The sequence below is a fragment of the Alexandromys fortis genome, unplaced genomic scaffold, assembly GCF_014885135.2.
Source record: "Alexandromys fortis isolate MF-2015 unplaced genomic scaffold, M_Fortis_MF-2015_v1.1 scaffold_75, whole genome shotgun sequence".
NCBI lineage: Eukaryota > Metazoa > Chordata > Mammalia > Rodentia > Cricetidae > Alexandromys > Alexandromys fortis.
The window spans coordinates 8,477,902-8,501,563 of record NW_026067956.1 but is presented as its reverse complement, the minus strand read 5'-3'; the positions used below and the strand labels follow the sequence as shown (position 1 = coordinate 8,501,563).

The window sequence follows — 23,662 nt, the reverse complement described above, 5'->3', positions numbered from 1 at the left end:
GCAGAAGTGTTGTCCCCATCTTTAGTCCGGAGGTCCTGTGAAGGTCTTGGTTTGTGTGACAGTTCTGGTACACCCGTGTCTCAGTACACTCGGATAACTTAGCAGAGTAGCCCTTTTACCTTTAGGAGGAAGTTACTTCGCTGTCAGTCTATGCCTTGTCGGTCACCCTGCCCTTCATCTGTACTTAGAATGGAGTCACCCAGGGTAGGGCACCGCAGGAAAACCAGTTTCACAAACTGTGAGGTAACACAAGGCAAAGTGCAGACTTCTGCCTCTCTAGCCGTGCCAGGGAAGGGAAGAGCTGCTCCTCAGAAATACTGGTTACTGGTTTTTGATATGGTGAAATGAGTATATAATTTAAAAAGTGATTTAATTTTCTTAGTTGTGTATATGAATGTGTGTACACCTCGGTGTTTACACATATGTAGAGACCAGAGCTCACATTTAGGCATTGTCTTCAGAAGCTATCCATCTTATGTTTTGAGACATGATCTTTCATTGGCCTGGAGTCTGCCAACTAGAGTAGGCTGGCTGACCAGTGAGCCCCAAGGATCCTTCTGTCCCCACCCCCCCATTGCTGGGATTATAAGCGTGGGCTTACCTAACATCCTGGCTTTTTTTTTTTTTAATTATTTTATTTTAGACAGGGTTTCTCTGAATAGCCCTGGCTGTCCTAGAACTTGCTCTATAGACCAGCCTGGCCACAAACTCAGAGACCTGCCTGCCTCTGCTTCCCCAGCTTTGGGACTAAAGACCTGTGACACCACGCCCTGACTTAATGTGAATTCTAGGAAATTGTCAGTCCACATAGCAAGCACTTCACCAACTGAGCCCTCTCCTTAGCTTTCCAGCCAGACTCAGTCATGAGTATTAACCTATCTGTGCCCAATGGTATTAATAACGTACCCCTCAGACTGTAGTATGGGCCAAGCATGGGGAGCTGCCCATAGCCCAAGCTACTTGGGAGGCTGAAGCAGGGGGTTCATTTGACCCCACCCTAAGCAATACAGTGAGACGTGTCATTTTGCTTTTTATTTTTCTCCTTTTTGTTTGCTGATTGATTGATTGAGGCAGAATCTCTCTATGTAGCTCTGTCTAGCCTGTGCCTCACAGATCTACCTGCCTTTGCCTATGGAGTGCTGGCCATGACAGTGGGTACCACTACACCAGCCACATTTTCAAATGGACAAGTAAAGCTAATCAAAGGATGTCAAGGGTTTGGTTGCTTGGTTAGGAATTCTTTGTTTTTGAGACAAGACCTTCAACTCCAAGCCAGAACTACAGGCATGTACCACTATACCCAACTCAGGTTTCATTTCCTTAAAGGTTTCTTTTTTCACAGGATTTGAATCTTCTATGACTAGGAATTACGTGTCAGGATTCTAGGAGAGTAGAGTGTAAGGGCCTACAGGAGACCTCAGGATTCTAATGCCAATTTCTGTGTATGTGGAAAATGAAATAAACATCCCCAGTGTGGTAGCTCGTCAGGTGGCGGTGGCGCTTGCCATACAGCCTGGCAACCTGAGCGTGCTCCCTGGAACCCTCATAAAGGCAGGAGGAGGGAACCAACACCAGAAAGTTGTTCTCTGACCTCCACATATGAACCATGACACAAGACCCCGTACCACACAAACACATCATGCATACACATCAACAACAATGAAAACAATAGTTTTTAATGAAGAAATACTGGGCCGGGTGTGGTATTGTACACCTCTGACCCTAGTGCTCTCTCCAGGAGGCAGGAAAACCTCTGTGAGTTTAAGGGCAGCCTTGATGAAAAATGAGTTCAAGCCAGTCAGGGTCACACTGTGAATCCCTATCTCAAAATGAAACTGCCTAGAGCAAGCCAAATACGATGGCGATGGTGCATGCCTTTAATCTCAGCACTTAGGAAACAGAGGCAGGAGGATCCTAGTTTGAAGTCAGCCTGGTCTACAGAGCATTCCAGGGCAGCCAGGGCTACATAGAGAAACCCTGTCTAGGAAAAAAAGAAAGGGAAAAAAAAGAAAAAGAATACAGGTATTTCCTACCATTGTTAGTGTTCAGTCTCTCTGAATTTTTTCCCCGAGACAGTGTTTGTCTGTGTAGCCCTGGCTGTCCTGAAACTTGCTCTAAAGACCAGGCTGGCCTCATCCACCTGCCTCTGACTTCTGAGTCCTGAGATTAAAGGTGTGTGCCATCATTGCCCAAGTCTCTGAAAATCTTGACTAACATAAATTGTGTTTTCCCCAAATAGGTGCTAGCTTTTGGCAGCCATAATCTTTACAAGTTTTTCCTGATAGTGAGTTAAAATCTTTCTCATCTTCAAATGTTTGAAGACAGTACTTGTGTGGTACAGGTTTCCTTGCCCACCCTGAGTTCATGATTAGCCTGCAGTACAGTCTCCAGATGCTAACAGCCCAGGGTGGTGGCACACTCCCAGCACTCAGGAGGTGAGGACAGGGAGATAAGAAATTGAAGGGGAAGCCGGGCAGTGGTGGTGCACGCCTTTAATCCCAGCACTCGGGAGGCAGAGGCAGGCGGATCTCTGTGAGCTCGAGACCAGCCTGGTCTACAGAGCTAGTTCCAGGACAGGCTCCAAAGCCACAGAGAAACCCTATCTCGAAAAACAAAACAAAACAAAACAAAAAAAAAGAGAAAGAAATTGAAGGGGACTCTCTCAGCTACTGAGTGAGCTCAAAGACAGCCTGAGTCCAGGACACAAGAGACCTTGTCTCAAAAACAAAGAGTATAACAGCACCACACCTGATGTTGCGTCTTTAGGGCACCTCGCCAGCCTTGAGATGAGGCTGGTTTTGCACTGTCCGTCCGTCCGTCCGTCCGTCCTTCCTTCAGATGCTTTCTTCCCAGCTGTAATCTTCAGGGCAACCACTCAGCTTCTTACGGCTTCTCTAAAATTGAAACCTAGGACCAACAAGATGGCTCAGGGAGGGAAAGGCACATGTCACCAAGCCTGAAGACCTGAGTAGAGAGAACCTACTCCCACAGGTTGTCTTCCGACCTCCACACATATACCTGGCAAGTGCACACAGACACAAGCACAGTAAATACACGGAAAAAAACAAAACTGAAGCCCGTGAGTAAGCCCACATTTGCAGGCTGCAGATGCTCAAGTTGTGTTTTATATGTGCTCAGATTTCCAACAAGAGATTTCTTTCAAACCTGAATTTCATTCCCCAAAGTCAGCTTCTGATGAAACAGACTACGTATTTCTTGGCAAACACATATGATTTAAGATGTGCAATGTGATGTCATGAATCCTTGACTTATTAAACAAATGCATTTTTATTTTTGTTTTCAGATAGTGGCCAGAACAATAGTGCCAGTAGTAAAAGTGAACGACTGAGTGCCAAGCTCAGAGCTTTGCCTGGGACAGATGAACCCTATGAAAGTAGCAGTAACAAAGAAATAGGCAAGTGCTGGTTCCCCCGCCCAGCTCCTCCAGCACAGCTGGTCTGAGGAAGACCTGGAGGTGGCAAGTGTGTCCTGTCCTGGGGAACTGCTGAGAACTGACATGTGCAGACTGGTCAGACTGGAAGAGTGTTTCTGTTCACTTGGAGTCATCGGGTTTGGGTGGACTGAGTCTAGATTGCTTTCAAGTTCCTTGTTCTTCTATTCTAATGCACGATCTCTTTTGAAACCTAGATGCCTCCTATGTGGATCCACTGGGCCCCCAAATAGAAAGACCAAAAACTGCAGCCAAAAAGAGAATCGACGAGGATGACTTTGCTGATGAAGAGTTAGGAGATGACTTGCTTCCAGAATAATACAAACTCTAATATGCTGTGAGTGAGGTGTGTGTGTGTGTGTGTGTGTGTGTGTGTGTGTGTGTGTGTGTGTGTAAGCCAGAAGACAGCCTCAGGTGTTGTTCCCCAGGCACTGCTCATCCGCCATTTTTATTTGTGAGAGTCCCTCTCTTGCCTGGAACACACCATGTAGGCGATGGCCAGCAACCGCGGGATCTGCCTGCCTCCACTTCCTCTTCCCCGGTGCTGAAATTGTAAGCACATGCCACCACACCCATCTTTCCTTAAAGGGGCTCTGGGGCTTGAACTCAGGTCCTCTGGCTTGCAAGGCAAGCACTTTCCCAACTATACTCTCCCTGGCCCAGTAAGTCATTTACTAAAGGAAAGAAATCTCCTTATAAGGTAATGCTCATGTTAAACCTGGGGTCAGATGTCTGAACTTTAATTTTGTACACTGTTGAAACTTTAAATGTATTCTGTTCTCTGAAGATGGATTTATGCTGTCATTTTTAATGGAATAAAAGCCATGAAGCTGCTACCTTAGGCTAATGACTTCCTTACCTTTCTAGTAACACTGACCAGCAATGAGAAGTCAGTGTTTTAGAACAGCATAGTATCTGCCCAGCCACAAGACAGCTTGTGTATACCCTTTACCTTTATTACTATATATAAAGTACCAGTAGTGAGCTTACTATATTTAATTGCTTAAGAATTACGAAGATATATAGGTATATAGACACACACACATGTGTATGTGTTCTTTATTCAAGCTACATTGCTTGGAGTTTGGGTTTTGCTTGGAGTCTTTGGGAAGTTTGTCTCACTGTTAAGAAAGTTCTCTTCTGAATGCAGCATAACAAAACAGAAATAGAGAAGACACCAAACTGTAACCTTGCTCTTTTCAATGGTCCCCACTGGTGTGTGCACAGTGAAGCGGGGTCCCAAGACTGATGGGCTCACTCCTAGCTTAGAGCATCAGGCTGGGGCAGGACAGCTTGTGTTTTCCTTTAGACATGTCTGTGAGGGTCTAGACTGTCCAGTGAATTAGCTGCTCCATCTCACTTGTTCAGGATGGTTGGTACTGAACTTGTGGGCTCAAATGATCCTCCTGGCTCAGCCTCCTGAGTAGCTAAGACTGTAAGCAAATGCCACCTCACCGAGAAACATTTTAAAATATGAGGGTATTGGGGGGCACCCAACCCCAACTAATACATTTCCAGTGCAACCCCTACACCCAAGTTCAGGGAAAATCAAAAGAGGGGGATGAATCTAAGAGCCAGAGACCAGAACATCTGCTGTGAGATGGTGTCTTCTGATTATGAAGGAGAAGCTACCCACAAGTTCTCAAGAATACAGCTACCTGAACAGATCAGATAATGACATCAATAGCTGACGTGTCAGTGTTATCAGGGACAATTCCATAGAGTCCCACCTCTAGATGAAAAGCTACAGGTGGCCAGTGCCCGTCTCCTCCAGGGATGAACTCTCTCTCCTGCATAGGTTGTTCAATCCCAGGAGTGAGCCCTGGCTGGACATGTACATATAAATAAAACTAAATGGGTTATATATACATGTGTGTATGCATAATATGTAAGTAAATATATGTAGCAAAAAGAAAGAGATAATGAATTTGAGGGGGGGACATGGGATGAGGAAGGGGAAGAGGTATAGATATGGTGAAATAGAAAGGGCAAGAAAAGTTCAATCCAACCAAAGGAATAACAGAGCAGTCAACTTTTTTTTTTAAAGATTTATTTATTTATTATGTGTACAGCATTCCTTCCATGTGTGCCCGCAGGCCAGAAGGGGGCCGTCGGGTCTCATTATAGATGGCTGTGAGCCACCATGTGGTTGCTGGGAATTGAACTCAGGACCTCTGGAAGAGCAGTCAGTGCTCTTAACCACTGAGCCATTTCTCCAGCTCAAGCAGTCAACTTTTTACACAGATATTCTCATAAAGATATTTGCTTTAGGCAATAATTATATATTATATATCATATCTCATCTTATGACCTTGTCAAAGTCATTGCAATGAACTAGAAAGGTCCTCAGCTGCAGTACACTGGGCAAACAGGAAGTGAGACTTTTAGAACCAGAGAACAAAGACAAGCCAGAGCACTCTGCTGTCAAAGCAGAGATGGTAGCTAGTTAATGCCTGGGGTCAAGAAGGCATCATGGAAGTTCCAAAGTGTATGAGTTTGAGGGCCAGTGGGTTAGTCTTTATCTGGTGGTGGCGACTGCTTTCCTGTCTATGGAAGAAAATGAGAGATCTAATAAGAACAGATAGAAAATAGTGACCTTGGGCTGAGCGGAGGTGGTGCACACCTTTAATTCCAGCACTCGGGAGGCAGAGGCAGGTGGATCTCTGTGAGACTGAGGCCAGCCTGGTCTATAGAGCTAGTTCCAGGACAGGCTCCAAAGCTACACAGAAACCCTGTCTCGAAAAACCAAAAAAAAAAAAAAAAAAGTGACCGTGGAAAAGGGAATAGAGGTAGAAGAGGTAGAAAATTCAATAGGGTATTTGTATTGAATGCTGTGTTAGTCAGTGTTATTGTCTGAATGTGACATGCTCCCCAGTGGATCGTGTGCTTGAACATCCAGTCCCCAGCTGGCAATTGTGTTCAGGGAGGTGGAATGTTTAGGAGGTGGCACCTCGTGGGAGGAAGTGAGTCACTGACACATAGGCTGCTTCTGTCTCCTGGTCCACTGAGCTCTGACAAGCAGCTGCCTGCCACACTCCTGCCATCATGTCATGGATTGTGTTCTCTCAAACTGAGCCAAAATAAATGTTTCCCCTAAAGCTGCTTTCTGTCGAGTATTTGATCAGTGATGAGAAAAATAACTAATTAGCTTTTCACTACCATAACAAAATGCCTGAGATATCCAACCTGAAGTGGGGAAAAGGTTTATCATAGCTTGAAGCTACACTGATTTCGGTCTCTGATTACTTGGTCCTATTGCTTTGAGCTTGTACTTACACCTGTGGAGTCTGAATGAGAATGGCTTCTGTAGACTCTTGGGTTCAAATACTTGGTCACCAATGAGTGGCACTATTTGAAAGAGAAGTGCGTCACTAGGAGTGGGCTTTGAGGTTTCAAAAAACCCATTGTCGGGGCTGGAGAGATGGCTCAGAGGTTAAGAGCACTGGCTGCTCTTTCAGAGGTCCTGAGTTCAATTCTTAGCAACCACATGGTGGCTCACACCATCTATAATGAGATAAGATGCCCTCTTCTGGCCTATAGGAATATATGCAGACAGAATACTGTATATTTAATAAATATTAAAAAAAAAAAACATTGTCAACTAGGCTTGGTGGCGTACCCCTTTAATCCCAGCACCCAGGAGGCAAAGGCAGGTGGACCTCTGTGAATTTGAGGCCAGCCTGGTCTACAGAGAGTTCCAGGACAACTAGGGCTATACAAGAAACAACAACAAAATAATAAAAACAAAAAACAACCCAACAACAAAAAGCTTGTTCCAAGCCTAGATCTGGATGTAGATCTCTCAGCTACTTCTCTACTTCTCCTGCACCATGCTTGCCTGCATGCCACCTGAAATTGTAAGCCAGCCTCAATTAAACATTTTCCTTTATAAGAGTTGCCATGGCCATGGTGTCTCTTCACAGCAATAGAACAATGACTAAGACAGTACTCTAAGTACATCATGGCAGAAGCGTGTGGCAGAACAGCCCATTCATCTGAGGGTAACCCAGAACCACAGGAAAAGACACAGCCCCAGTGACCTGCCTTGAATACATGGACCTTGGGGGACACTTCTACAAGCCATAAAAAAATGCTAATCTGCCAGGCAGTGGTGGTGCACGCCTTTAATCCCAGCACTTGGGAGGCAGAGACAGGTGGATCTCTGTGAGCTAGAGACCAGCCTGGTCTACAGAGCTAGTTCCAGGACAGGCTCCAAAACCACAGAGAAACCCTGTCTCGGAAAACAAACAAACAAACAAAAAAAAAAAAAAAAAAAAAAAAAAAAAAGAAAGAAAAGAAAAGGCTAGTCTGAGACAAATGCTAATAATCCCAGCTTCTTTACATGAATTCCAAGGACTGAACTCAGGTCCTCTGTCATGTATAGCAAGCGCTTTACTGACTGAATCATCTCCCCAGTCCAAGTTAATTTTTTTAAAGAGCTGGATTAGTGCAGGCAAGTACTGCAGAAGAAAAGCTCACCAAGGGATCATAAGAATGATAATAAAAATGAGCCAGGAAACGGCTAGCAGGGAGAATTGGTGACATGTCAATGAGGAATGGCATAGTTTGAAGTCTGAGAAGTGCTGAACAGAACATACATGGGTGCTGGAATCAGATTCGGGGATGTGGTCAGCGATTCCTGATGAGGAGACCTTGGATGCAGCCACACAATTTGATAGCTGACATCAGACAAAGCAGGGAAAGACTACAATTCACGTGGGCACTCAGAACCAGGTGGTATTGTACAAGCTGATGGGGCAGGATTAAGCAGCAAAAACATTGCAAAACCCAGGTGCTAGACTCAGCCATGAATAAAAGGAGGAGCTACATGAGGGAGCGTCAAAGAATATTTTTGCATATGCAACTTACTCAGATTCCAAGGACAGCATGGAAGTAACCAATCACACATCGGCTTTGGAAGTTACAGTGGCAAATAATGACTTAAGACTCTCCAGCAGTTCCCAGCATCCATCCTTCGTGCTGGGGATCAGGGTCCAGTTCCCAGCACCCTTACTGAGCCATGGCTGTAACACCAGTTCCAGGAGACATGGCTCTCTTGTAGCCTCTGTGGGCACGTCAAGGTTGGTCCACGCTTTCTTGCATCTTTGCTGGACTTGGGACAGCTGAGTGGAGCAAGGAATGAGAAAGAAAATATCAAGCTAACTCTAGACAGCTACGCTAGTGGAGACGGAGTACAGAACGTCAAACACGCACCGTTACCTCAGGGGCACGGGGAGATTAACTGTACTTTGCACCTCTTTTCCCGTCAACATAGATGAATATAGACTTCATTTTTTAAATATTTATTTTCATGTTTATGAATGTTTTGTCTGCATGTGTCTGTGCATCATCGTCTGTGTACCAGGTGTCCTCAGAGGTCAGAAGAGGGTATCGATCCCATGGAACTGGAGTTGCAGATGGCTGAGCGTCACCATTGGGTGCTTAGGAACCAAACACAAATCCTCTGCAAGAGCAGACAGTGCTCTTAACTGGACTAATCTTTAGAGTTATTTGTTTAGATTTCTGTGCGTGTGAAATGACGTGTATGTGGTGGCTGGACAACTCTGTGGAGTGGCAGAGAACCTGGCCCACCAGTGTTGCATGGTAAGCCTGAGCCATCTCCCCAGCCCCAAGTTTGGACCAGTTATTAACTTGCGTCGTCTTGTCACAGAACGCGGAGACCTGGGAAGAACTCGTTATGATGTTACTCTGCGCCTGTTCGTAAGCTTTGTGCCACTATCTAATCACAAATGAATCTGATGATCCGATCGGTGTGTTTTCGGGAACGAAGACCTTCCACAAACTGAAAACCGTTAAAGGGAAGCTGGGAGAGGGGATTAGTTGTCCAGCGATCAGACCCTGGAAGGGCCTTTGACGGCTGGCCCTGTGCCACTATGGATATGAAAAGATGCTGTAATAGGACTGGTGAGTCGTGCATGGAGCTCTGGTAATGACAAGCTCACCCAGGAAATACTCCTACACTGTTTTTCAAACAGTAAATAAGCAGTATGAGTGCCGCCGCCTTTATTCCCATGTTCCTAGAAATGAGATAATGCTAACAGATTTATGTGCTAGTCGGAAAATGTTCCATAAACCCAGATGTGTTTCCTAAGAACTGTACATTGTTTAAGCAGTCATGTTCGAAGGACGTTAGCGGCGAAGCAGTTACAAAGCATTTTAGTTTTAAAGCATCGAAGGCAAGTGTTTTATTGCACAGCATAACTGAAATGCAGTTTACTGGTTTACAATTTGGTTCAAACCCAAAGCTGCAAGCCATTTTAGGGAATCAAAAATTATTTTGCAAACTTTCAAAAAGCTTTCGGCTGGATTCAACCATTTGTTTTTATTTTCAAAGCGTCAGTGCTCGAAAGTAACCGTATTCATTAGCTTTGTAGAATGGACAAGGAGGTGAGCAAGCTCTCTTGAGATCATGAGATACAATATGGTCCTTCATTTGGGCTGATTTCCCTTAGTTAATTCACAGAACTTTAGGCTCATTTTACACGTCTGCTCACACAATATCATGGTTGAGTTCTCCTACACTGTAAAACTAGACCAAGAGATGCCCACTTACAGCCGTGTGTCAGGTGGGGGAGGGTATTTATTACTCTGCCTTTAGCTGAATAAGAGGCACGGAGTCATTTTATGAGTATTAAGGGGGAAACAGTTTCCTCTCGCCTCACAGAACATTAGCTTTATTTTTTAATCTCTAATATAATTCTTCGAACTATGAAATCGCAGAAGTCGAGGTCCCAAGGAGGAGAGTCCTAGGTTTGAGTTCATTCATTTCCAAGTGGCCTGTCCAGCTCCTGGACCGCTTTTAATGCCTAGAGAAATCCGTTTCCTCTGAGCCAAAGTCGGCCTCCCGACTGCATCCCCGCCGCCCCACTGGTCCGTGCCGAGACGTCGAGGCCAGTCACCACCTCCTCCTCCAGCCAGGCGGACCGCGCCAGTCCACTTCGGTGGGGGCGACACCCAACCCGCAGGCCACACGCCCCGCGTGTGCGGCGCCTTTATTTACTTCGCTCAAGAGCCATCAGCCCCCCTCCTAACAAGTCTGGAAAGCATTTCGGCGACGCGATGCTGGGGACACTGGTGAGCGCCCTCGGGGGGACCGGCGACGGCATGGCCGAGGCCGGCCGGGCTGGGGCTGAGGGTCGGGGGGCGACGGCCGGGAGCGGCGTCTCACGGGCACTCGCAGCCCGCCGCGCAGCAGCCCGGCAGGCACACGCACACGTGCACGCGCGCCCCCCAGCCGCCCCCCGCGCGGGCTCCGGCTCTGGGTGGCGGCGGCGGCGGGGGTCGGGGGCGCGCGGGCCGGCGGCGGGCCGGGCCCCGGGGGCCGCGAGGGCGGCGGGCGGGCGGGGACGGCGCTCGGGGGCCGGCCCGCGCGGCGCCCATGCTCGGGTAGGGCCTCACGGTGTGCGGAGCGGCGGGCGGCTCCCGCGACGCTGAGCGCGGCCTGTCCCGCCGCAGGTCTGGATGCTCGCGGTCGGCTTCCTGCTGGCCCTGGCGCCGGGCCGCGCGGCGGGCGCGCTGAGGACCGGGAGGCGCCCGGCGCGGCCGCGGGACTGCGCGGACCGGCCGGAGGAGCTCCTGGAGCAGCTGTACGGACGGCTGGCGGTCGGCGTGCTCAGCGCCTTCCACCACACGCTGCAGCTCGGGCCGCGCGAGCAGGCGCGCAACGCCAGCTGCCCTGCCGGGGGCAGGCCCGCCGACCGCCGCTTCCGGCCGCCCACCAACCTGCGCAGCGTCTCGCCCTGGGCGTACAGGTGAGCGGGCCTGAGGGGCGGGGCGGGGCCTGCAGGACAGGTGGGTGGGGCAGGGTGGAGTCGCTGGGGCGGGGCCTAGGGGGCGGGGCGGGCGGGCCGGGTGGAGCCTGAGGGAAAGGCGGGCGGGGATCGAGGGCCGCGTCCTGATGGGGATCGGGTGGAGCTAGCGGGATGGGGCGGAGCCAACTGGAGGCTAGGGGCGGGGTCTGAGGAGCAGGTGGGCGTGGTGGAGCTGATGGGTGGGGCAGGGTGGAACTTTCAGGGTGGGGCTGGTGTCCACTGGTCCGTGAGCTCTGGGAGGAGCCCGGAGAGGCAGATGGGATAACTAAATTGGGAGCGATTGGTCTCTACAGAGGTCTGTCACGTTCTTCAAGGAAACACTGTGTCCTCTTGCCAGCTCTTCCTGCATTTGTTATGCAATAAATACCAATCGACCGCCTATTCTTTACCTGATACATCGTGAGCAACCCTTTATTAATTCTGTAAGGGGCTTTGCACAAAGGAGGCCTGTGGGAGTGTGATTTGGAGGTGACTGGGAACTGAGACCTAGGAGGCACACCCTCTGAGAGGATGTCTGGGGAACTGAACATGGGGTGAAGAGAGAAGCTTCTGATGTGTGGTAGCTTGAAATGGAGGGAGGGAGAAAGGGAGGAAGGGAGAAAGAGAGAGAGAGAGAGAGAGAGAGAGAGAGAGAGAGAGAGAGNGAGAGAGAGAGAGAGAGAGAGAGAGAGAGAGAGAGAGAGAGAGAGAGAGAGAGAGAGAGAGAGATCTTTTTGGGAATGAAAGTGACATTCAAGATGCGTGGAGATAGGCCAGATTCTGAGGATGGCCTAACCCAGGGGTTGTGTCAAAAGAAGAGCATGCCAAAGGGAAGCGTGGGCTGTGTAAGAAGTGTGGCCACACGGGCCTGCGCAAACGATGGTAACTTCCTTGAACTCATGTCAGAAGGCAGAGGAGGGAGCCCTCACACTGCGCTGTAGATGAGAAAGATCTGCACGATAGGTGGGGGTGGACAGATGGCTTCAGGCCCCTTGTTCATCCTCTCCCACCGTATTTAGCAGCATTGGTGAGCTGACCTTGTGGTCATCCCCATCCTTCAGGTCGCTTACCCTGATTGGAAGGAAGCTAGGCTTTAGGGGACCATGCCGGGCCCTTGCTGCAGGTGCTGACAGTTGAAGCTGGCCCTGTTGCCTTGCCTCTCTGTGTGCTCCCCACATTGTCCCTCACCTCCTGAGTTGAGGAGGAGGATAGAAAAAGTGCAACCCAGAAAGTACAGAGCCTCATCTGTGAGAGGGCCGAGGAAGGGACTTCTGAGAACGCTGGTGTTCTGAATGGACACGCTCCCCCCACTTTCCACCAGCTCAGGTGCCGGCGTGGCACCAGCTACAGAGGCAGCACACTCAACCTTCCTCAGATCTGCAGATTCTGCATCCACAGAGCCAACAAGTCACAGATCAGGAATATCTGAGAGAACTAGCCTCTGTGCCGAATATGCAATCTTTCTCATCGTTACTCCCTAAGCAACACGGTGCGGCAGTGTACAGAGCGTGGCTGTGTTAAGTGTGTAGCGATGGCTGAAGCCTACGGGAGGGTATGCGTAGGTGCTGTGCAAATTCAACACCATTGTATATATGGGACCTGAGTGTCTGGGAGCTTGCTTTTCTCCTGGATTCCCAGAGCTGTTCCCAATGGTGATGGAGGACTAAAATGACCACGTTCTTATAGGCAAAGCAGAGTGCTAAGGGAGAAATAAGGAAGTGCGGAGTTAGAAAAACCACCGCACAGGAGAGACTGCTGTAGGTGGAATCCAGGGTTAAAACAGGCACTGACTATCAGCAGGCTTCTGTGTTTAGGGAATGGCGATCCTGGTTTCAGGACATCTGGGTCTCCAGCTGGAAGAGAATATGGTTGGATCTCACTCATCTGTGACAACAAATTCCAGATGATTCAAAGATTTAAGTGTAAAAAAAATAAGGCCACAAAGAGGAAGAAAAACACGAGCGATTTTATTTATAATCTTGGTGTGGAGGAGGCTTGTTTAGCAGCTCACAGCCCCAGACATCATAAAAGATAAGATTAAGAAAATCAGTTATATAATTACATGCTGTGTCGTCTTGGCAAAACAGACTAGAGTACAGGGCAAGCCAGGGGAGAAATGTTTGCTACCGAGTCACAAAGGGCTTCTCTCCCAAAGAGCCAGAACCAGAAACTGATAAAGCCAGTGACCTCAAGGGAAGATGGGCCAAGGTCAGGCACTCAGTGGAAGGGAAAGCATGTGACCTGGCTCTCCCCAAGTGAAGAGCTGAATATTGCAATCTAGGGAACAAAGCACATGTCGAAACCAAAGTGAGAAACTTGGTTTTTTTGCAGCCATCATCAGGCTGCTTTGATGAAGGTGGAGGAAGAAGGAAGCCCGGGTGCAGTGGAGGCGTGTGAATTGGGATGATTTGGGAAGGAAGAAATGGGGATTGTAATTATCCAAAAGTATGTCTTGAGAGGGAAACATGTTGTTACCCAGGCTGGCTTCAAGCGCTGGGCTCAGCTGATCTCCTGCTCCACCTCGTCAGTGGTTGCACACCTGTGCCTGGCTCCATATCACACTTTAGATCCACCTGACCCGTGATCGGACTTCTCTCCTGCAGACCCGTGTGTCCACGTACCAAATGACTGCTGAATAGGATATCAGTCGTTGCCCAGCAACCAGGGTTGGGAAGTATCGCTGTGTCCACCAATAAACTGTGGGTTGCATAAAACAGAGCTCTGAAGAGGGAGGCAGCGTTTAGATCACAGAAGCAGGTCGGTCGGCATTCCTCAGGGGAAAAGGTGCAACTAGCATGCAGTCACTTTAGTGCCAGAAGAGAAGCCGACAGCATACATTCATAATGACACTTTTCTTTCATTCCTTCTTTGAGTCAGGCTCTCAGGATGACGCTCCAGCTAGCCTGGAACTCAGAGTGCTGGAACCAAACCTTAACATGGCCACACCCAGCTGCATTTGAAAAAAAAAAAAAAAAAAGATATGGTTCTCATTATTTTGTTCAGGCTGGTCTCAAACTCCTGAGCTCACATGATCCCCCTGCCTCAGCTTTCCGAGTATCTGGGCTGACAGACCTGTGCTAGTGTGCCTACTGGAGACGTTTTCTTTGTTAAAATGGGGAGAAGGGTTAGCTTCCAACGCTGAGGAAAAGGCAGACATTGCAGAAATGCAGCTTCGACTTCCGAGACACACGGAGCCTTGGTGTGAGGGGCTCGTTTGCTGGTCAAGGCTGGGGGCTCATGGAAGGGGTGCTGTGGACGTGGAGGTGGGCTTTTCAGAGCTCTGTCACTCCATGGCTGGGCTGAGCTCTGAAGACGTCACAGCTTGGACATTAAGAGACTGTTGCCTGGTAACAAACCCAAAACAGTAGACCTGGGATACCGGACACCACTGACTTCATCCATCCGGCAGGGCCCAGCGTTATTAGGAAAGCATCATTCATCTCCCAGAGCATAAAAATATTTTCTCTTTCACCTTGTAGCAATTATGTGTTTGTTTCTCCTTTGCTTAAAAAACAAAAATGCCAAAAACAAATGAACCTGATTGCTCAGGGAGATTTTTAAACAGCAGATTAATATATTCAGAGCTCTATTGCTGGGACGCTGGAGTGTATTAAAGTTTAAAGACACACCAGCTTGTATGATGACACTCCAAAGATAAGCACCTGCCAGTGCTCTAAGCAATTTTAGCTTGTTTATTCTAGTAGTAGGCTTAAAGTTTTATTTTCTCTAGGATATGAGTAATGCAAAATCGTTTATTTTTAGGCTTTATTTGGTTTTTTTTTTAATATAACTTTCCCCCAGCCCCAAGACTTTAAGAGTCTACACCTAAATTTATTTCACAACAAACAATTTTGTTGGCTCTTGGTGACCAACAACAAGCAGATTTGCCGCAGGCCCGTGGGTGGATGCTGGGGACCCTTTAAGTCCTTTCTAATGTTCTGGGTCTGTGCACTCTTCTGGAAACCCCCTGAGGTGAGGCCATCTGTCCCCGATTTTCCCTCTTTTCAAGGTAACTTCAGGTTCAAAGTGCTGCCTTCCAGAGCTCTCCACAGGATGAAGTCCCACTTCCTGTAGCCAGCACTTGTGATGTGAGCCGTGTCTCAATAGCCCACCCTGTCCTGGGCACCCTGGCTGCCCCACACCAGACACTGCAGTGGCCTTGCCACCTCTTCAAACATCCTGGTGGAACAGACCTGAGAGCCAAGGCTGGGGAGGACTCACAGAGCCAGGCAGTGGTGGCGCACGCCTTCAGTCCTAGCACTCTGGAAGCAGAGGCAGGTGGATCTCTGAGTTCAAGGCCAACCTGGTCTTCAGATCAAGTTCCAGGACAGTCAGGGCTACACAGAGAAATCCTATCTAAGAAAAACAAAAAACAAAACAAAAACAAGACACACAGGTCACCAGATGTCTGAAGGTGTAACTTTAGCAAGGGAGTAAGGGGTGACGGTGACCTCAGCATCTGCCCATAGGTGCGGGGCAGAGCCTCAGTGCCTGAGAACCTTCTGCTCTCAGAATGTACCAGTGCGGCGCATGTGGTCTCCAGTTACTCTGTTAGCGAGGAGGCAGGGTCACCCCTGCCCAGTGATGACCTGAGCACTCCGAGTGGTACTGGGCTCTGACCAGGTACTGTGGCCTGCTCTCCGTGTGTGAGGAGAAAAGGCCAGACTGCTAGACAGGATGGCTCATCTAAGCAACGCTTTGCCCTGTGAGATGTCCGTTAGTTACGCTATCTTCCCGCAATGGCACCCTCGGGTCTTACTTACTCACCAGATGTTGGCAGGGGCTGAACAAGCTGACAACGGAGCAAGGGCGCCACTGGCCTTGAGTGCTGCCATGTGCACAGGTGTCATTCACATCAATTTCTGCCCAGCAAATCTTTTCAAAGAAAATTTAAAGCTCAAAGGCAGCAAGGTGGCGTGCACATACCTGCCATCCCAGCACTCAAAGGGCTGAGGCAGGAGGATCGTGTTTGAGAGACTCTTGGACCACATAGCATCACCCTGCTTCAAACATCAAATAAATGAACATTAGGGAAAAGAACAGAAATCAAGAGCACCGTTGCTTCCACCGCCCTCACACTTGACTTCCTTTTCAGCGACTTCAATTTCCCAAAGTCAACTGAAAATACTAAGTAGAAAATTCCAGAAATCCATAAGTTTTAAAATGCCGACAATCTCAGTAGTGTCATGAAACCCTGTCCTTCCTGACACATTTGCTCCACACTCTGCCCTGTCGACAGCCGCTCGCTAGCCACCTTAGTTGTCGTAGGGCCATCCAGGTATTGCTGTGCTGTGTGCAGGTGAGCCCTGCCCGGTCGCCCTGTGATGTGTCAGGATGCCGTGCTCACTCCATCTCCTGTTGGATCATCTCTGAGAAGGGAGAGTAGAGCGCAGTGAGGTTATTACAGTAGTGACTGCTCTGTTTTATTCCAGCTACCCTAGAGTGCCGGACTTAGAAGTTAAACTCGAACATGCTATCTGAAGTTTAGACATGGGAGGCACATTCCTAGGAAGGTATGTACTGGCTAAGGCTTGAGAGAGAGTCTGCAGTTCACTGTCGGAGGGGACTACGTTCACATCAGTTAGCCTTTAAAGACATTCCTGTTCGCCTTTTAAAGACACTCTCTCCCACCTTTATACACTTTCCAGTTTGTGCCAAGGCTCCAGTGCAAAGAGATCTGCAAACTGACTAGAGTCCCAAGCCCTGGGATCCATCTTTCCTTGCAGTTGTAACTCTGGCCAACAGGGGGCAGCACAAGGCAAGCATCCTGCCAGATGGTGGCCCAGGGACTCTCATCCCTTTGGAATTTGGGGTGGCAGTCCTTTCCTAAGTAAGTTTTTCCCTAGTGACCTCACTCTTTCCTACATCTCTGGTTCATACCTGTGGGTTACTAAAAAAGACCTTATGACAGTGTCGCAAACCTGTCTTCCAGGAAACCAAGGTTCTGTTTTATCTCCTGTGCTGGGTGAGCCACGGCAGCACAGGCACTATGACCTCCTAGGCAGCTCATCAGGATAAAGTTCTGTTAAGAAAGAAAGGGGGTGACTTGGGGAAAAGAACAGACGCCCACACAGAAAGAATGCTGTCGGTCTGGCTGGAGTCTCCACAATATTGTCACAATATTGTCCCTGTTGGCCACTGTGGAAAAGGAGGCATGATTTTTTGGTTTTCCCAAGCAGCTTAACTAAGAGATGTTGGCATTTTTCAAATATATACATATCATGGACAAGTGACCTTGACTTTGCCCAAGTGCAGAGCTGACCTGCCCCAGCGGGCTTCTCAGAATCCAGCCAGCTCTGCTGCACCTGTCACCTGTCAGGGACAAGAATAAACGCATTGTCATGGAGCATTGTTCCCGGATTACCGTCGGCTTTGATGGCTGCTGGCTACCCCCGGCCAGGGCTTTACTTCAGCACGCAGGGTGCCGCCAGGGAGGATGACAATATTTCACTCTCTGGACACCTCTTTCAACGCTCCTCACCTGAATAAAATGTGTGCGCCCATGCCAACAGGAGGATTTGGGCAAATGCGAGCTGTCCCACACAGGCCACGAAGTGATATTCCTTCTGCTCTCTGTGGGAAGGTGAAAGAGAGGGGACTCATCTCCCCAAATTACTAAGTTGTCGGGGAGAAAAATACCAGGAACTCTTAGAATTGAAGAGGGCAGGCTGGTTAGTGTATGTGAGCGGCCCCTCCATGGTGACAGCTGCCTTCCTGGGCCAGGTGGGCTCCTCCCTCACACATCCCCATTGTTCCAAGGTCGGGGACATCAAAGATGGCTCGGGACCCACATTCTGCAGCTTCCCCTGGAGAGCCAGCAGTCCTGTGGGCCCAGGGAGTTTTTCCTTTGAAGAGCTGCTTCCCAGCTGCTCGACTGTCACATTTGCCATGACAGAGAATGAAAGCCTTCGAGAGATCTGGGCTGTCATTTTCATTCCATCTTCTTATTGTGCAAGACCCACTGCCTCCAACCATGGCCTTCCAAATTCTTTCCGAATACTCTGTCCTTTGGCTTGGCCACTTGGTGAATAGGTTTTGTGGAGAATAAATGGATCCCCAGGTTGGAGCATCACTGTGTGCCCTGTGTGGGACTGGATGCTAAGTATCCACAGACCCCGCTGCAGTTTCCCACGTTGAGAGGGGAGGCGCCATCATTGCAGTACCTCTATCCTCCCCCCCAGCCCCCCTCCCCGCATGTGAGAGGGAAGGGGGGCAGGTGAGCCTGCCTGCTACTAGTAGCCCCTCTGGAGCTTCCTCAGCCTCAGCCTCAGCTCTGCCAAGTTCAGATGGCCGCAGCCAGAGCAGGCTGGACCTCTAACTGTCCTTGGCCAGGTGAAGCCCTTGGGGATCTACGTCCTGGTCAGGACGCCGCTGTCCCTGACAAATTTTTCCATGTCCTCTTTGATGAGAAAGGCGCCGTGTTTTCTACTAGGGCGAGAGGAGGGTTTTTCAGTGCTTCTTGGCAGCAGACCCTGCTGCTCTTTGGCTCCCTGGGGCCTTAGCAAATGGAAGGAGGGTGGAGCTGATGGGCCCGCTGGCCACAGCTTCCCCCTAGAGGGAAGCTGTTTGTAGCTTCCAGTGTCCTCAGTTACCCCCTGCTTCCCCCACGGAGTCCACGCTCCAGCCCTGGAGCCCTGGTCAGTTCATATGCAAGGAGATTCCTATAGTGTGGAGAGTCCTGCCCACCCCAGCTGCAGGGAGGGCTAGCTCAAAGGGAAAATGGGAGATTAGAAGGTTACAGATCCTCCCCCACAAACACCTTTTCTAACCCCCAGTGCTGGGAGTGGAGCCTAAAGCTTCTCTCAGATGAGGCCAACACTGTACCGTGGAGAGACACCCAACCCTCAAACCCTCATTAATTTATTATTATTATTTTTTGTTTGTTTGCTGGAAGGCAGGGTCTTGTTACATAGCCCAGGCTGGCCTCAGACTTGTGGCAATCCTCCTGCCTCAGCCTTCCAAATGCTGGGATTACAAGTATGCATCGTCGGGTCTGGCTTCATTACTTTTCTTAAATGTGGAGACCAAACAGCCTGAACAAGGAGGGCTGTCTGTGAGAATTGTCTGGGAGGCTTTTTAAAAAATAGCAACATCATGGCCCTGTTCCAGAGCAATAATTCCGAATCTCTAGGGGTGAGGGAAGAAAGAGCTTTGCTATTTTTACAAAGCTCACTTGTGTGCCTCCAGTGAAGCACAACTAAGTCCCACGGCCATTCCATGGCAGTGCCAGCTCGGGTTATAACGACCTTCGTGTGAACTACCGTTAGCATGGAGGGCAGTCTGGGGATGGTTTGCTCAGACAGAAAAGGCACCATGAAAACGTGTCATCCAGTTGTTGCTGTCACCGTGTCCATGGTAACAGTGGCTAGCCACCCAGTGCCAGATGTGGCCAGACACGGCTCGATGCAGCCATATCTCTGCAGACTCATCTTCAAGATGCCCAAGTTCAGTGAGCCCAGAGCAGCACACTCCGAGGGTGGGCAAGTGTATCCGGGTTTCCTCAGATCACCAGCCCCCAAAGCACAACAGAGTCAGTATTGAATGTGAAAACTTGGCCTTACCTTGTGCTTGTCCCACTAGCTCTTACAACTTAACCTGTTTCTCTTCATCTACCTTTTGCCTCAGGCCTTTTTTTTCCCTTTCTTTTATTTTATGTCCTATTCTGTGGCTGGGTGGCTGGCAGCTGCCTGACTGCCAAGCCCGGGCATCTCCCTCTCTCCCTGGTTCTTTCCTTCTTTCCTTTCCTGAGCCTAGATTCCTCCTGCTGCCTCTTCTCTCTGTCTGCCAGCCCCGCCTACCCCTCTACTGCCCAGCTGTTGGCCCTTCAGCCTTTTATCAGACCAATCAGGTGCCCTAGGCAGGCAAGGCAGCACATCTTTATATCGTTGCACAAACGCAGCATAAACAAACACAACACACCTTTACACAGTTAAAGTATTCCACAGCATACAAGACTGGAAATTATAATTCTATCCTTCTAAGATATGTAAATTTTACTAGCACACTGATTATGCATGTTCGTGAGGCACCATGTAAGGTTTCAGTACATGACTACTTATATAATGAATAGGTCGTGATGATTGGCTCACCTCTCAGGAAACTGGGTTCCATACTTGGCGTATGGGAACTTATAGTCCTCCTGCCTCAGCCTTCTGAGTGCTACATTGATGTGTGTGTCACACACCACACTCTGCCAGAACCTTCCTTTTAAACAAGAGCCATGCGTGGTTCTGATACAAGGACTCAGTAAGCTCCATGTTGGCTGTCTTGCCTGCACGGACAGGGCCTTCTCAGAGGAGTCTCGGCTTTTAGTGAAGGAAGCTGCTTATCCCTAGAGATCCCCAGGGATTGTCTACTGTCTTGATCTTCTCGTTATCTTAATCACTTCCAGTCTGGTGGCAAATCCACCCCTTCATTTCCCCTGGAATCTGTTCTGATGGTTCCTAGGCCTTTTCCTTCCCTGTGAGTCTTAGAATCAGTTTGCCAGGCTCTAAGCTGGGAAAGTCGGTTATAGACTAAAAGAATACGCTTGGCTGGAGGGAATTTTCCAAGGCCTTTCCAAAACTCAAGCCTGGTCCGAAGGGCTCAGGAAGCTGGCGAAGTAACCTTCCTGTCACACTGTCCCCTTCAGCTGGCAACCGACTTGCTCTGGGTCACTGGTCAGTGCCTAGACCGGACCAACGTTTTCTTTCCAGGACTCCTATCCGACCGTTCCCTGCCTTTTCTAGAAAGTCTGCTGGGCTGAACCTACTGGCTCTCAGTGCTGCTGACTCAGGCTGCTGAGGCCATCTTGTCCCCACTGACTCACGGGTGCTCTGAACTTCTCTGGTCAGGACCCCTTAGCCTGGTGCCTGGGCTTGGGGATTTTTGGGTTCCCCCGGGGAGAATCAGTAACCCTTGGGTTCTGCTGCTTTGAAATGGAAATATGTTTTGGAAAGTGGCAAACTGTGCTGGTGGCTGCCCAGCCACCCTTGGGCCTCGGAGGGCTCATCAGGTGGCAGATTCCGACTGGGAACACGTTCATTGTTCTCGGAGCCCCGCCCCCGCCTCCGGAACCGCCGGGAATTGTTTCCTACGAGTCCAGGCCCCAGGGGAGCGCTCTTTTTCTGTCCCTGTTGTCACTCACATTCCTCCAGGGGCTCAGTTTCCACCACTTCTAATCATCCCTGGAGGACTTGTCCTTTGTTCTTGGATTAAGCCCGGGCAGCTGTCACTCACCCCAGCCAAACTTCACACCGAGCCAGAGCCGCTCCTGAGATTCGTCAGTGGGGAAAACTTGATGTGTTCCAGGCAGGTACCGCGCCAAGTTTGCACAGAGCAGCGTTTTGCAGAGACAACGGGGGACTGGCCAGGGAGGCCAGGCAGGGTTTCTGCTGGGCTTCATTTCCATGTTTGGAAGAGAAAGGGTCCTTACGGAGGCCTTGCTCCTTCTGTCCCAAGGAGCTGGTGATTCTTCAGATTAGACAGGAAGCTGGGCATCCACAAACGCAGGGGCTACTTGCCTTTCTGTGGTGCTGGTCACTCTGCGTGAGTGGCCTGCTGTGGATGGCACATCTGGTCTCCATGTTGAGCACCTTCCTGTGCAAGGGAACAATCCAGCTCTCAAAGACACATTTTGAAAATCCCTATTGCTCATTCCTCCGTTCTATCCCAGGTGGCAGGTAGAGATGGGGAGTTTGGGGGTCTTGTCACCAGCCTCAGTCTGAAGGCTTCAAGGTGAAGTGGAAAGGTTTGGTCTGGGACCAACTGGAGTGCTGGGATGGTATTTTTAGTTGGATGAGGCTTTAGCTACCAGGCGCCCAAGCAGTAACAGTTTGACCTACAAAACTAACAAGAGTGGCACCTGAGAGACGGCGGCTCCTGAAGGACACTCAGGATGCTGGGCAGCGCTGGACCGGGTGGATGATGGTCTCAGGTCAAACAGCTATGCCAAAGAGAAGCCCCTCATCTCTATAAGTCTTCCGGGAATTTTCTTGGGTTCTCCAGGAGTCTCCTTGGATCCTGGGCAACCCGGCTTCTTTCCCCATCCAGGGAGCTGTGGGATTAAATGTCTTGTCCTCTGCTCTGGCTCCAGGGCCATTTTATGCCCTGTGCCTCCCACCAGATCCCTAGCCTGCCCCCACACATGTGAGCCCACATGCTCCCACACTCAACACACGCAAGCAATATATTCTCAGTCACACGTTCACACATTCAAACACGCTCATGCCCTAAGCATGTCTGTGTACCACACATGCTCACACTTGAATCTCCACACACAGGTACTCTGGAACACTCTTACATTTACACACATGCTCACACTTGAATCTCCACACACAGGTACTCTGGAACACTCTTACATTTACACACATGCTCACACTTGAATCTCCACACACAGGTCCTCTGGAACATTCTTACATTCACACACATGCTCTCACATCTCACACGCAGCCTCTACCCATGCCTTTCTTCACACATGCGTGCTTACACACAATCATTCTCTCCTACACATGCTCATCCCCTCCCCCCTGCCCCGCCAACATCCCTGTGTTAACCCTCATACCTATCATCCAAACCCAGTGCTTCCAACCTTCCTAAGGCTGCAACCCTTTAATACAGTTCCTCATGTTGTGCTGACCCCAAACATAAAATTATTTTGTTGCTCCTTCATCACTGTAATTTTGCTGCTGTTTTGAACTGTAATGTAAATATCTGATATGCAGGATGTTTGATATGCGACCTCCAAAGGGGTCATGACCCATGTGTTGAGACCACTGCTTCCGCCATTGTGACCTTTGCAACAGTTACCTCTTCTCTGGCGGCTTAGAGAAGCCTGTACTGTAACCACATCTTCCAGGTCCCTGAGGAATTTCCCCAGACCCTCCACGGGACTTGGCTATGGTCTCAGTGCCTGGTGCCCATGGTCCTGCCTGTCCGTAGGCCTTAGATACAGGATACATGCCTTTGCCAGCGTGCTGGAGTACCCAGGACTGGCACCGCCTCCGCCTCCATTCTCTGCAAACTGCCAGCAGCAAGGGTGCTGCCAGGCAGACCCGCAGTGTCTCTCACCGCATCTCTCTGAGGCCTGTTTTCAGCCAGGCTCTCCCTCCCGTCAGGGAGTGGGACTATTAGGAGCTGTGACCATGTTGGATTAGGGGTGGTCTTGCTGGAGGAAGTGTGTCACTGTGGAGGCGGGTCTTGAGGGCTCATACATACTCAGGCCACACCCAATGAGACAATTCACTTCCTGCTGCCTGTGGATCTAGAATGTACAACTCTCTCAGCTCCTCCTCCAGCACCATGTCTGCTGGCACACCATGTTTCCTGCCATGATGACGATGCACTAAACTTCTGAAATTGTGAGCCACCCAAATTGCATGTTTTCATTTATAAAAGTTATGTTCATGTTTAATCCCAGCAC

General features: G+C 49.5%; 2 protein-coding genes across 6 annotated transcripts in view; both read left to right on the top strand.

Moving 5' to 3' along the window:
- Window positions 1-4,464, top strand: part of Ift88 (intraflagellar transport 88) — a 97,081-nt gene extending 92,617 nt beyond the window's left edge. Inside the window, exons 25-26 of one of the 2 annotated variants that reach the window (XM_050152280.1) lie at window positions 3,305-3,415; window positions 3,649-4,464. In XM_050152280.1, coding sequence (XP_050008237.1) covers window positions 3,305-3,415; window positions 3,649-3,770 — 233 coding nt within the window. In that variant the 3' untranslated portion in view covers window positions 3,771-4,464. The remainder of the gene's footprint in view (window positions 1-3,304; window positions 3,416-3,648) is intronic. The other variant, XM_050152279.1, reaches the window with a different exon arrangement.
- A 5,016-nt stretch (window positions 4,465-9,480) lies between these two features.
- Il17d (interleukin 17D) overlaps window positions 9,481-23,662 on the top strand; it is an 18,470-nt gene continuing 4,288 nt past the window's right edge. The window contains exons 1-2 of one of the 4 annotated variants that reach the window (XM_050152358.1): window positions 9,481-10,546; window positions 10,928-11,223. In XM_050152358.1, the coding sequence (XP_050008315.1) occupies window positions 10,532-10,546; window positions 10,928-11,223 (311 nt within the window). In that variant the 5' untranslated portion in view covers window positions 9,481-10,531. Of the gene's footprint in view, window positions 10,547-10,927; window positions 11,224-14,208; window positions 21,553-21,583; window positions 23,601-23,662 lie in introns of those variants that run through there. The other 3 variants (XM_050152359.1, XM_050152357.1, XM_050152360.1) reach the window with 3 other exon arrangements.